At 34.0% G+C, this 14,967-nt stretch overlaps 1 protein-coding gene across 3 annotated transcripts; it reads left to right on the forward strand.

Annotated features, from left to right (window-relative positions):
• The first annotated feature begins 2,183 nt into the window (after window positions 1-2,183).
• On the forward strand, window positions 2,184-11,349 carry LOC140988702 (DNA-directed RNA polymerase II subunit RPB1-like). 3 transcript variants are annotated; one of them, XM_073457752.1, is made up of 12 exons: window positions 2,184-2,445; window positions 2,538-2,801; window positions 4,023-4,322; window positions 4,394-4,552; window positions 4,746-4,907; window positions 5,000-5,220; window positions 5,306-5,447; window positions 5,528-5,863; window positions 5,951-6,237; window positions 6,905-7,163; window positions 7,229-10,131; window positions 10,336-10,411. In XM_073457752.1, exons 1-12 carry the CDS (start codon window positions 2,362-2,364, stop codon window positions 10,409-10,411), a joined length of 5,193 nt encoding a protein of 1,730 aa, XP_073313853.1. In that variant the 5' UTR covers window positions 2,184-2,361. The 3 variants fall into 3 exon arrangements, with proteins under 3 accessions (XP_073313853.1, XP_073313850.1, XP_073313852.1); XM_073457749.1 differs by lacking the exons at window positions 2,184-2,445; window positions 2,538-2,801; window positions 4,023-4,322; window positions 4,394-4,552 and adding exons at window positions 10,894-10,950; window positions 11,043-11,349 and having other exon boundaries at window positions 4,675-4,907; window positions 10,336-10,407; XM_073457751.1 differs by lacking the exons at window positions 2,184-2,445; window positions 2,538-2,801; window positions 4,023-4,322; window positions 4,394-4,552 and adding exons at window positions 10,899-10,950; window positions 11,043-11,349 and having other exon boundaries at window positions 4,675-4,907; window positions 10,336-10,397.
• The last annotated feature ends 3,618 nt before the right edge of the window (window positions 11,350-14,967 follow it).

The following is a 14,967-nucleotide window of genomic DNA, read 5'->3' on the forward strand; positions in this document are numbered from 1 at the left end:
TCTTTTATATTTCTATAGATAAATATATTCAATTTAGGCCCATTAATTTGTATCAATAGGCCTATATCATGTATCAATAGGCTTATATCACTGAGCCATATCCATTTCTCGGATCTAGCAAAATCCGTCTCATTGTCGTCTCTACTTGAGAGCTTTCAAACTTTGCCTTAATGTCATGCATATGTGATAGCTTTACGTGGCACCGTGATATAACAAAATAATAATAATAATAATAATAATAATAATAATAATAATAATAAAATCGTATATTTTTTTAGTAGCTCAAGTATAATCAACTCAAGTTAGAAATTTATCTGAGACGGAGTTGTTATATTATTACTTTTCTTATTGGTAAAAACTTGTATGAGACGATATCATGGATCGTATTTTGTGAGATGGATCTCTTATTTGGGTCATCCCTGAAAAAATATTACTTTTTATGCTAAGAGTATCTCTTATTTGGGTCATCTATGAAAAAATATTACTTTTTATGCTAAGAATATTAATTTTGTTGTGAATATCGATAGGGTTGACCCGTTTCACAGATAAAGATTCGTGAGACCGTCTCACAAGAGACCTACTCTTTCTTATTAGCTTTAATTCGATTTAAATAATTAGTATTTTGCTTATTATCTAATAAGTTGGGCAAATGCTATTTAATCAAAGTTAATCACGCCCACATTATTTTTTTTATTCTACTATATGACAAGAGAGCCCTTATTTATGGTTTTCTTAATATATAAAATTTTGATTAACTTTTTATATATTTGCATTTATTATTAAATAATTAATATATTTTTAATTATATAGTTAATCAAACAATAAAAAATTTGCACTTGAAATGCAAAACATTTAATATATTTTATATTTTATCTCGAAGTTTACAAATTTTTTTAATAAAAATTTGGTTAAATCAAATAAAATATCAACTATTAACTAAAATTATACGTATAATTTGATTTGTTTAGCTCAATTTCTCGATTACTGATTTGAAACCCATACAATATTCTATTTCAGTTAATTAAATATTTGAAGGATCGAACAAGAAATAAAATGAAATTCCGAGAAGATATTTTTATTCATATTTTTTTTGAAAATAATTATTCAATTTTTCTTTATTTATTGAAAATATTTGCTTAATTTTCTTACTTATAAATAAATTGAATTATTGTCATTTTTAATAATTTTATTTTGTTGGTAACCAAATCGATCGAGTGATTGCATAATATTATCTATGTTATTTAATTTATACTTTATGCCGATATTACAAATTCACAACACATTTATAAATAAAAAATAGATAAAATATTATTATTCTATACCAATATAGTATTCCTATACTTTTGAATATACTATAATAATTAAGAAATCATATTATTATTAATTTGATAATTAAAGTATCTAGTAACATAAACTAAGGTAATTTAAAATTTTGTACTACGTCTATATATGTTTATAGAATTAATTTATATTTGATATTTTTGCNTATTAGTTATATCATTTTTTCTAAAAATAATTGATTACCTTTTTATTCATTTATTATCAGTTATATATGGAAGTTAGTTTATATTAGGTATAGAGTTCGCCAAATTATGAGAGTAAAAGAGAAAATCAAAAAATTTTAAAATGATTTTTGAAACCTTACTAAATAATATGAAAGGATAATATAGTCAATTTGTAAAATAGAAAAAAGTAAAATTGAGTGTGTTTAACATTTTTGGAGTGTAAATAACACCGCTAATAAGTTATTATATCCTTTAATGATTTATCTTACAGTAATTAAATTAATTTTTTTGTAAATATACCGAAATATTCGAGCTCGAGATAGTCAATATTCAAAAAATTGAATTTCGACGAGCTCGATTTTTTTTAAAAAAATTATTGTGTTAAGCTGGACTTAAAAAATTAATTACATTGAGAGCTATATTTAACAGTATCATGAGATATGAGAGTAGTGTATATTGAAAGTCGAAGTTTCTTATAGAAGGAAAAAAAAGCTCTAAAAATATGGAATTTGGGTTAAATAATTAATGACCAATTGATTGCATATCCATATTGGAATATATTTTCCGAATACCAAACAGACCCTAATGAAACTTAGGGCGGCCTCCCGCCTATAAATACCACACCAATCCCTGAGAAATGCGTTTCGTTTGCTCTTCAAGAGGTCTGTGGTATGTTCATGTCCGTGCATCCCTGGAATTCCGATATCTGACAGATTGTTAAAATTGAAACAAATCGCTAAGAAAACCTAGATTAATCGAAAACTTGACAGCAGATTCGAACAATTTTGTTTGCCTAACAGGTTTACTTTCCCAAATCCGGAAAGCCTAAAATTGGATTTCGCGATCCTCTGTATCCATGGACTTGCGCTTCCCCTACTCGCCGGCGGAGGTCGCCAAAGTTAGCGTCGTCCAATTCGGAATACTAAGTCCTGATGAAATCGTAATAAACTAAAAATAACTCAGTTTAATCCGAGTATAATTCGACTGAACGTGACTGTTATTGTTATCTTTACTCCGGTTTGTCTCTTGCAGAGGCAAATGTCTGTGGTGCACATAGAGCACAGCGAGACGACCGAGAGAGGAAAGCCAAAGCCAGGGGGTTTGAGCGACCCACGTCTGGGGACGATTGATCGGAAGATGAAATGTGAGACTTGTATGGCGAACATGGCCGAATGTCCTGGTCACTTTGGTCATCTTGAGCTTGCAAAACCCATGTTTCATATTGGGTTCATGAAGACTGTTCTCAGTATTCTTCGCTGTGTTTGCTTTAATTGCTCTAAAATTTTGGCTGACGAGGTATATCTGATGCCCTCGTTATTTTGAAATTCTGATCTTGCAAAGACAGACTGTGCATTATAATTTATTGTGAGTTGCCAATATGTTGGGGCAGTGCTCTGGATATGATCATTGAAGATGTTATCCAATTTTGAACCTTTCATGTAGTTTGAACGAATTGATTCACTCCATCATGATTCATGAATCAGTAAAAATGACTATTGGTACTTCTATATATAAATATTTAAAAAAATTCCTCGTGGTGTGAATGACTCGGATAAAGAAAATAGTAGCATAACCAGGGTGATTAACTACTTCAATAATCCAAGTTTAAGATGGTAGTTATTGAATTAGGGAAATGAGGTTGCCCAAACCTCCTCGTTGTGAAGGAGGTGTAGAGGATTTACTTTGGTGTACCCCTTTTAGATGCCTAAGCTATTTATATATATATAATCTTTAGTACAACTATTATGTTTCCCACTTCCAAGTGTGTAATGTATGTATCATATCAGCACTTCATTGTGATCTGATCCTCCTATGATAGCAGTAGTTGCGGGGGTGTGATTAAAACATGTTCATGGTATAGTCACGTAATATGCTATTTATGTTTCAAGATTGAGCAGGATGAAGAAGATTGGATTTCACTAAGAACGTTAACCAACACCGTAAAGTATTTAATAGTTAATTGATTTAGTAATTATTTGCTAAATATTTTGATATTTCATTCTGAGGACAATTCTTGTCAACAGCTTTTGCATCCAATTAGATCCTCAACCTGAATTATGGGTAGAAACCTGGTAGTATTCCACAGTGTTTCAAATTATTTTTTTTTCAAAGCTGCTATATTACTGACTGGGTGCGCTAGCACTAGAAAGGTGATGTTACAGTTATGCTTATGTGGTTTATGCCAGAAAGGGAGACATTTTTTCCACACATTTTAGCCAATTATACTGGTTTATACATTTGAGTTCACCTTGCTTTCTCATACAACTGTTTGCATCTTCAACATCCTTGTTTCCTGCATGGGAACGTATAGCAGTGAGCTTGAAACTGTAAGAATTACCTTTTTTATATTGTTTTTGTTGGTGCATAGTATTTTTTCATTTTGTATGTAACATCAATAACCTTTCTCTTTGCTTTGATTTATATAAGGAATATTCCCGAACAAGAAACAAAAAAAAAAAAACCCCATGGACAAATTCATTCTGTATGATATTAACATTTGTGCTTTGAATTTGATAGGAAGAGCCGAAGTTTAAGCAAGCAATGAGAATTAGGAACCCAAAAAATAGATTAAAGAAGAATTTAGATGCATGCAAAAACAAATCCAAATGTGAAGGAGGTGATGAAATTGATGTGCAAGGTCAAGATTCTGATGAACCGGTGAAGAAGTCTAGGGGTGGATGTGGTGCTCAGCAGCCAAAAATTTCTATTGATGGCATGAAGATGGTAGCCGAGTACAAGCTTCACAAGAAGAAAAATGATGACCAGGAGCAGCTTCCTGAACCTGTTGAAAGGAAACAACTTCTTACTGCAGAGAAGGTCTCATATCATGCATTACAAGTGAAAATTGATTGTAATAATAAGCTATTTCTCATTGCTGTTGGTTTCAGGTTCTTAGCATTCTGAAGAGAATAAGCGATGAAGATTGTCAATTGTTAGGTTTGAATCCAAAATATGCTCGCCCTGATTGGATGATTCTTCAAGTTCTTCCAATTCCTCCCCCACCTGTTAGACCTTCCGTGATGATGGATACTTCTTCTAGGTGTGAGGCAAGCCTCTTATTCTTGATCTCTTCAATTTTGAGGAGCTTCATGTCATGGGCATTAATTTATTTTTGGTTTTTCCGTAGGTTTAATCAGTATGTCAGGGTTCTGTTCTCTTATAATTGAAAAGTTACAGTGCCACTCCCTAGGCAGTTGCTTTTCGTTGTGGGAGACTTGACTCTTGAACCTCTTTATGCAGGATGATTTAACCCATCAACTTGCAATGATCATTCGACACAATGAAAACTTGAAGAGACAGGAGCGAAATGGGGCCCCGGCACATATTATCTCTGAGTTTGCACAGTTGTTGCAGTTCCATATAGCTACATACTTTGACAACGAATTACCGGGACAGCCCCGGGTACAGTATCTTCTCTTATAGCTACACTGATTAACACTATATGTTCTTGATAACACCACTTATCTAACCTGATAGTATGTTGGCATCATCAGGCTACCCAAAGATCTGGCAGGCCGGTTAAATCCATATGTAGCCGACTTAAAGCAAAAGAAGGTCGAATAAGGGGTAATTTGATGGGAAAGAGGGTAGATTTTTCGGCTCGTACTGTTATTACACCTGATCCAACCATCAATATCGATGAACTGGGCGTACCTTGGAGTATTGCATTAAATCTCACTTATCCAGAAACTGTTACCCCATATAACATTGAGAGGTTGTTCTTTTTTCCCTTTTCTTTTATTTGTTATCTTCTTTGTGAATTTTGATGTTATTCATTGAAATTTGATATCATGAACCAGGTTGAAAGAGCTTGTAGATTATGGACCGCACCCTCCACCTGGTAAAACTGGTGCCAAATATATAATTAGGGATGATGGACAAAGGCTTGATCTCCGGTACTTAAAGAAAAGCAGCGATCAACATCTGGAACTTGGCTATAAGGTGAGATTTTCCCTACGAGGTAGAAGGGGCCTAGAATACTGTTCTGTATTTTGAGCCAGTTGCTTTAATCTGTGGTGTAGGTGGAGAGACACCTCAATGATGGAGATTTTGTCCTGTTCAATCGGCAACCGAGTCTCCATAAAATGTCTATAATGGGGCATAGAATCAAAATAATGCCTTATTCAACATTCCGCTTGAATTTATCTGTTACCTCTCCCTACAATGCTGATTTTGACGGGGATGAAATGAACATGCATGTGCCTCAGTCATTTGAAACCAGAGCTGAAGTGCTGGAATTAATGATGGTTCCAAAATGCGTCGTATCACCTCAAGCAAATCGTCCTGTCATGGGAATAGTCCAGGATACACTTTTAGGCTGTCGCAAAATTACTAAAAGGGATACATTTATTGAGAAGGTGGCATCTAGGAGTTCCTCTCTTTTCTGCTTATTTACTGGTATACTTGTATCTACTTTTTCTGACTTAATATTTGGTTATACGTAGGATGTTTTCATGAACATTCTGATGTGGTGGGAGGATTTTGATGGCAAAGTACCTGCTCCAGCAATTTTGAAACCTCGGCCTCTCTGGACTGGGAAACAAGTGTTCAGTTTAATCATACCAAAACAAATAAATTTGCTGAGATATTCGTCATGGCATCAAGAAACTGAAAGGGGATTTATAACTCCTGGGGATACTCAAGTACGAATAGAGAAAGGGGAATTGCTTTCTGGCACTCTATGCAAGAAGACACTTGGGACATCCACTGGAAGTCTTATACATGTTATTTGGTACGATCTCTTTAGAAATAATGTGCTTAAAAATTATGAATGGTTGTATATTGTGGTTGTTGCAAGACATATCAAGAATTAACATTGAATTGATTGGCATGAATACTGGAGTCTTTATGCATTAGATAGAAGAAAACGAAAACGAGATAACTTCTGCTATAATTAACATGAAATTACAACTCCAAGATTAATTGGAAGAATAACATTCTTTTTTTTCACATGAAGCAACACATGTTCTCTCATGTCTGTTTGAAGGTAACAAAATTTATCTTTCTTGTTTTTTTTTTTTTTTTGTAGATTTAAATTAAATAAATGCCTATTGAAGGTATTATACTTTTGTGCTACTGTTTTATATGACCTGCTTTTGTTTTAAAAAAGAATAATCATATTTTTCATTACGACCATGAGCAGATGGCAAAAATTATTAATATCTTAATTCACATTATACCTTTTTTCACTATTGTACTTGTTATGATTTTCTATTTTGGGCTTGGCATAGGTAAAATGATTCCGTGGTTGGATTTGGTAACTGATTAGCATGGTTTAGTTCCTTACGTAAGAGACTGCATATTTGTATGTGTATCAACTGAATACAAACTTTTGAGGAACTATAGTACGGTAGCCATTTTCCCCCTGTATATTATTTATTTAAATGAAATACGTACAGGGAAGAGGTTGGTCCAGATGCAGCCCGCAAATTTTTGGGGCACACGCAGTGGCTTGTCAATTATTGGCTTTTGCATAATGCTTTTAGCATCGGAATTGCTGACACAATTGCTGATGCTTCAACAATGGAGAAGATTCATGAAACTATTTCTAACGCAAAGAATGAAGTGAAAGAGCTCATTAGAGCTGCTCAAGAAAAACAGTTGGAGGCTGAACCTGGTAGAACGATGATGGAGTCATTTGAAAACAGAGTGAACCAGGTATGTAACATGTTATTCTTGCTTCCCATGACTTGAGGAAGCCTGATTTGCTGTGCTTGTCTTAGGTGTTAAATAAGGCCCGTGATGATGCTGGTAGCAGTGCCCAGAAAAGCTTGTCAGAAAGCAACAACCTTAAGGCGATGGTCACAGCTGGATCTAAGGGAAGTTTTATCAACATATCTCAAATGACTGCTTGTGTGGGGCAACAGAATGTTGAAGGCAAGCGAATCCCTTTTGGGTTCACAGATCGTACACTGCCTCACTTCACGAAAGATGATTATGGCCCAGAGAGTCGCGGGTTTGTGGAGAACTCATATCTTAGGGGGCTGACTCCTCAAGAGTTTTTCTTCCATGCTATGGGTGGTAGGGAAGGTTTAATAGATACTGCAGTGAAAACTTCTGAAACTGGATACATTCAAAGGAGATTGGTGAAGGCGATGGAGGATATAATGGTTAAGTATGATGGGACCGTCAGGAATTCTTTGGGGGATGTGATTCAATTTCTCTATGGAGAAGATGGTATGGATTCTGTTTGGATTGAATCTCAACCCCTGGAGTCATTGAAGCTGAAAAAAACAGATTTCGATGACATGTACAGATATGAGTTTGATAATCCAAACTGGAATCCTAATTACATGGTGCCGGAACATGTTGAAGATATTAAATCAATTCGTGAAATCCGCAATGTATTTGACGCTGAGGTTCAGAAACTTGAAGTGGATAGATACCAACTTGGGACAGAGATTGCTACCACTGGTGATAACTTTTGGCCTTTGCCCGTTAATATTAAAAGGCTTGTCTTAAACGCACAGAAGACTTTTAAGGTTGATTTCCGTAGACCTTCTGATATTCACCCAGTGGAGATTGTTGAAGCTGTTGATAAGTTGCAAGAAAGGCTTAAGGTCGTTGTTGGTGATGATTATTTGAGTATGGAGGCCCAAAAGAACGCTACTTTGTTTTTTAATATTTTACTTCGCAGTACGTTGGCAAGTAAAAGGGTTTTGAAGGAATACAGACTTACACGTGAAGCTTTTGAATGGGTTATTGGTGAGATAGAATCTCGCTTTTTGCAGTCTCTTGTAGCACCTGGGGAAATGATCGGTTGTGTTGCCGCACAATCTATTGGTGAGCCTGCAACTCAGATGACTCTTAATACTTTCCATTATGCTGGTGTGAGTGCCAAGAATGTTACTTTAGGTGTTCCAAGGTTGAGGGAGATCATTAATGTTGCTAAAAAAATCAAAACACCCTCTCTCTCAGTATACTTGAAGTCTGATGTTAGCAAAACTAAGGAGAGCGCGAAGAATGTCCAGTGTGCACTCGAATACACTACTTTGCGAAGTGTTACACAAGCTACGGAGGTATGGTATGATCCAGATCCAATGAGTACAGTAATTATGGAAGATGTTGAATTTGTGAAGTCCTATTATGAGATACCAGATGAGGAGATTGACCCAGACAAAATCTCTCCTTGGTTGCTTCGTATAGAATTAAACCGGGAAATGATGGTGGACAAGAAGCTTAGCATGGCAGATATAGCAGAAAAGATTAATCTTGAATTTGATGACGATCTGACTTGTATATATAATGATGACAATGCCGAAAAGCTGATCCTTCGGATTCGTATCATGAATAATGAAGCTCCGAAAGGTGATTTGAATGATGAATATGCAGAGGATGACGTGTTCCTCAAAAAGATTGAAAGTAATATGCTTACAGAAATGGCTCTTCGAGGCATTCCAGATATCAACAAAGTGTTCATCAAGAATAGTAAGCTGAATAGGTTTGATGAAAATGAAGGATTCAAGGCTGAGAATGAGTGGATGCTGGATACCGAGGGCGTCAATCTTTTAGCTGTCATGTGTCATGAAGATGTTGATGCAAAGAGAACAACGAGCAATCACTTAATTGAAGTTATTGAAGTTCTAGGAATTGAGGCGGTTCGGAAAGCTTTGCTAGATGAATTGCGCGTTGTCATATCTTTTGATGGATCTTACGTGAATTATAGACATTTGGCTATACTGTGTGATACCATGACCTACCGTGGTCATTTGATGGCTATCACTCGTCATGGCATCAACCGCAATGATACTGGCCCCATGATGAGGTGCTCATTCGAAGAAACAGTTGACATTCTACTGGATGCTGCTGTCTATGCAGAAACAGATCACCTTAGGGGTGTCACTGAAAATATTATGTTAGGACAACTTGCCCCAATTGGCACAGGAGATTGTTCCTTGTATCTGAATGAAGAGATGTTAAAGCAAGCTATTGAGGTTCCACTACCTAGTTACATTGATGGTGGACTAGATTTTGGCACGACGGCTGCTCGTTCCCCACTCACTGGGACGCCATATCTTGATGGCATGATGTCACCGAATTATATACCGAGTCCAGATCTGCGATTTTCTCCAATTACCGATTCTCAGTTTTCTCCTTATGTTGGTAGAATGGCGTTTTCTCCTGCTACATCTCCTGGGTATGACCCATTATCCACTCGGTATACCACATCATACCCTGGGCCTGACTACAGCCCCACCTCCCCAACCTATAGTCCTCGCTTTCCTTGGTATAGCCGAACAATTCCCGCATGTTCTTCTACTAGCCCCTCCTACACACCAACATCGCCGATCTACAGCCCCCCAACATCTCCCAGGTATAGCCCAAGATCTCCTAGCTACAGCCTGACCTCTCCTGCTTACAGCCCGACCTCACCTTTCTACAGTCCTACCTCTACGTTTTACAGCCCAACTTCACTATCATACAGCCCAACTTCGCCGGAATATAGTCCCATATCACCTCGTTACAGTCCCACCTCCCCTAATTACAGCCCCACATCTCCAAGTTACAGTCCTACATCCCCGAGTTTCAACCCTTCAGCAAGATACAGCCCGTCTCTTGCGTATTCACCTACAAGTCCAAAGATCACACCTTCAAGTCTCTACAGTCCCTCTTCTCCGAGTTACAGGTAAACTGACAAAATCTTTTACTTACTTTTTGTCTTTTACGTAGGTTTTTATCGACTCCCAAGTACCTGAAGCTACGAAAATTTGTCAGAATTGTTGTTATATTTGATGGATTGTGTTGATTTGGAGGGCAATCGGAAAACGCGTCTGTTGGGTTAGTGAGGGATCTGCAGGCTTTAATGTACTACTTTGTTTTTGTTTTGCAGCCCAACATCTCCGTCATATTCCCCAACGTCTCCATCTTATTCTCCTTCTAGTGCAAGCGAGAGTCCAAGCAGGTAAGTATTTCCGGCATTGTGTAATTTGGAAATCCATATCCATTTTACTTTCAATGCATAGCTGTACTCACATTTACGTGCTGTTCTCTTTTGTCCTTTCTTAATTTGTGGTTTATAGAGTAGTTTGCTATTGTCAATTATCCCTCTTTCCAGGATTCTGGAAGCTGCTTTTGTCTTGATTTTTGACTTGCCACATTCTTTGATGGTTAGGAACACATCAATAAGCTAACCAACAACATTAATCCTTTCGTGAACTATCATTACGCAACTGATTCCCCTAAAATCTTTTTGGACTCTTTTGATTTATGTATACAAATTGGCTTGCTGCTTAGTTAGAAAAGGTCATCAATACTAACACGTTACTTGGTTTGGTGTTCACATTGTCAGTACTGATGGCTACATACATTTTAGAGGGACATCATCTGTTATTCTTTTCCAAGAGAAATCTATTTTCTTTCCTTATTTCGTCTTTGCATTACTTTTCAGCGCAGATAGCTGATCTGGTGCTAGCCCTGACTTTAGTGCCAGCTCTCCACAGTACAGGTGAGTGCAGAGCACACAAAGTTGGCAATAAAATTTCAGTTGAAATTTGCCTTCATTTGATCCTAATTATTTTTGTCTTGGCTTGTTTACAGTCCAAGTGCAGGATATTCTCCTAGTGAACCTGGCTACTCCCCATCTTCAACAAGCCAATATACTCCCCGTACGAACGACATGGATGATAAAAGTGTAAAGCATGAGAAGAGCAGTCGTTGAAGAACTGATTTTATAGTCAATTATCACGGATTGTCATCGAAGAACAGATCTTATAGTCAATTATCATCAAGGAGGACAAGTTAACATGCTATTGTGTTTTTTCGCTTATTTTGTTTTAGGAGATCAAAAACTTGAATACATTATTGATAAAGTATGCCTAGTCTTGTTTGTCATTCTTGTTTTTTACGGCTGATTTTGAAAAAACATAACTTTTATATGTTTAAGTCTTTTTAAAAAATTGTGTGTTACTATTTTACTGTTACAATTAAATTTCTTGTATGATATTTTTATATTTTATTTATACAATGAATACCAAACTTGGTCGGCAATACCAACCATTAGAGGTGAGGAAGATTTAGAAAACTTAAACTTCTCCATAGGATAGGAACGTACTGAATCAATGGGCAGCAGGTTATTATAATACTACAATTTGACATCGAGTAAATATAGAAGAGTCTTAGGACAATCTTTTCAAAATGTGACGTCATTGTCACAACCTGAGAAATCATTCTCATCTATACCGAGATTCTAGGTGGTGGCTAACGTAAAATCAAGAGTAGGCTCACACAATCATCGATAAATCAGATTTAGATATCTACTACATAGTAGAATAAGAATAGACTATCAAAAACTCGAAAATACACATATATTTTTGTCCACTATATATTGTTACATATGATTTTCATTCTTCATTCTAAAAAGTTCAAAAAACATCTTAAAATTTCGTTCCATATTGTGGTTTGGATGGGAATTGTGATTTCACGAAAATTCGATTTGACCCGATTTTATATTCGAACTTTGATCATATTTCATACAATTATTTTCAAGTATATAAAATGCACATGAAATACGTTGAAGTTTGATCGTCAGATGCAAAACATTCCATGTTTCTTTCACTTGTATAACAGATTCGACAATTTTAGATTTCAAAATTTTCGGGCTTTCTAATTTGACTTTTCTTCTGGAATTTGACAATATTCAAATGTCAAGTCTGTGCCCTTTATGAATAAATTGAACAAACGTTTTCCATGTAAACCAATTGTCAAAATTGCTGTGCTAATTAGCATGGAAATGGGCCTTTTCATTGAATATCTTGGGCTTGCATTTTCTAGATCCAATTTACTAGCGCCAAGAGGCTCTCTGTCAGTTTATTAAGCCCACTTGTTTTGTATTTTCTACACTAGTGTGTGGACTTTATTTCGGAGTGACTTGAGTGTGCGTACTCTTCATGTGATTTTATTTGTTTAGTACTGGTGCGCGACGATATTTTTGAATATTGTTGTTGGGTTTTAATTTGAGTATTTTATTATAAAATTTACGTATGTGATTTTTCAGTTTGTATAACTTACGAGAATGTCATATCGAGATTTTTCTAGACAAGTCTATTTTTGAGTAGGCCTCTCGTATGACGATATCACAAATATTTATTCGTGAGACGGGTCAATCATGCTAATATTTACAATAAAAAGTAATATTTTTGACATAAAAAATAATATTTTTAATGAGTAACTCAAATATAATATATGTCTCACAAAATTTAATAATATAATTTTTTTTGAAGACACTTATTTAAATATACGATCTCATCAATACTATTAATTAATAATTCTCTATAACTACAAATATATCAAAGAAAATTTAGTAAAATATGATTCCATTTGTAAGAAAAGTGTTTGTCGTTTTACCAAAAATTATATATGATGATAACAATGCAATTCTAATATTTTAAACAGTATAACAGCTCAAACGTCACGGTTCGATCTCTCTCCTAACATGATAATTATTACAACCCAAAAACTATTGTTGATTTAAATTTACTTAAATTTCATCTCAAACTTTTCTCATTGAACTCATAGATACAAAGATGTAATAGATTTTTATCTGTTTAGTTAATATAATGTGTATTTTTTAACCATAAAAAATATGAATATCATTTACTTGTTTATTTAAGTATATCTATATACAACAAATATTATTATTTTTATATGAATTTAATAAATATATCATTTACTTTGAAAACCATTTCAACAAAAAGGTCGGAACCGCACATCCAATTATGTTTTTACATTGGTTTTTCGCTTACCAAATGAAACTTTAAAGTCTTGAATTCCAATCTTCCGACTTGTTCTAACATATATATGATGGAATGGAAATGGTTGAATAAATGCCACATATTACTAATTATATTATTATAAATAATTGTAAAAAAATAATTATTCCGTCCAAAGTCGACGGAATTAAGGTTAAGAGTCAATTACTTTAGGTGGCATAATTACTTACAAAAAGATATATTTTATTTATTTATTTATTAGTAATTATAATATCATTAATATTGTTAATTATGATTATTATTGATATTTATTACAAGCACATGATACACGATAATTCGATTTCACATTAGAAGTTTCTGTAGTACGACGTTTGATTATTAATTAGGTTTATATCTTAATAATTAAGTTTGTAAGAGTCAAAATTTTATAATGAGACCACAAATTGGGGCATGTTTTCAAAGAAGAGGCAATTCTACATATCATGCTTGATTGTGACCATTCCTTACCTAAAAAGTCATCAAAGTACGTATACATTCTATGATGGCATTATAGTTATCTTATTGATTGCCATTTTCAAAGTCAGAAAAAGAAAATTAAAATTTTTTAAACAAAAGAATTAATTGTAACTAAAAGTTCCAATCTTTAAATAAAAAAAAACTTTTAAGAGTAAATCAATTGTAGGACTTATGTTTGATTAATTAAATGGAAGTTCAACACATGTCGATGCGTGTGTGCGCACAAATTAATAATTTATCCGAGAGGTTGGGATTTTTGACGATCGTTATTTTACTCTAGTTTCAAATGTTTGATTATACATTGTTTTTGATATTACAAAACTATTCTAAATATATTTTTGAAATTAAAGTTCTTATCTTTTATCATTTATCTATATTCTCTGTTGTTATAGTCAGTCACTTATATTTATACATGTGTGTAAACATAAGTGATAAAAAAAACGAAAATTACAATGATTACTCAGTCTCTTTTGATGTTTACGTGGTATTTTATTTTTTTAACTTCGGTCAACTATTTAATTAAGAAAATATACACGAGGATGTCATTTTCTTAATTAAATAGTTGGCCGATGTTATTTTACAAATTTTCACGTTTACTTACTACATGACCTAATTACTAAATTCCAAGAAAGTTGCATTTATTTTAAGACTAACATAACTAAAGAATTTTTCTTTTTCTTAACCCAATATTTTGGGTGGTCGGAAATCCAAAGAAAATAATATAATTAGGACATCATGTGATAGAAGCATTGACAAAGGAGGATTGTTAAGCATTGACAATTTGTGTGTGGTTGCCATTTTCAAATTAAATCAATTAAGAATTTCCGAAACTCATTTTTCAACGTTCAATATAATAATTCCCATTTTGTAAATTCGGATGAATCATAGTAACTAACGACTCAGATTACAATGTAAGAAGCAAACATTGATCTAAAAATTCAAAAAACTATATTAAAGAATAAAATTAAAGTTACAAAGAAAAATAAGTAGTTAACATAGGGGAAAACAAATTTCCTGACTTTTCAATTTTGGATTTTCGTTCATTAAATTTTGAAAGTTTGGTTTAAGTATATTAACTTTTAGTTTTTTGTTATTCAAATCAAACTGCTGATGCGAGAACAGTAAATGCTAATGTAGAACTAGAAAACAATTACATGATATTGAAAAATGTCGACTTGTCATTGAAAATTGTTGACTTTTGAGATATCACATTAATAATTAGACTAAAACAGTCGAAA

This window comes from Primulina huaijiensis, chromosome 11 (genome assembly GCF_012295235.1).
Source record: "Primulina huaijiensis isolate GDHJ02 chromosome 11, ASM1229523v2, whole genome shotgun sequence".
Lineage (NCBI taxonomy): Eukaryota > Viridiplantae > Streptophyta > Magnoliopsida > Lamiales > Gesneriaceae > Primulina > Primulina huaijiensis.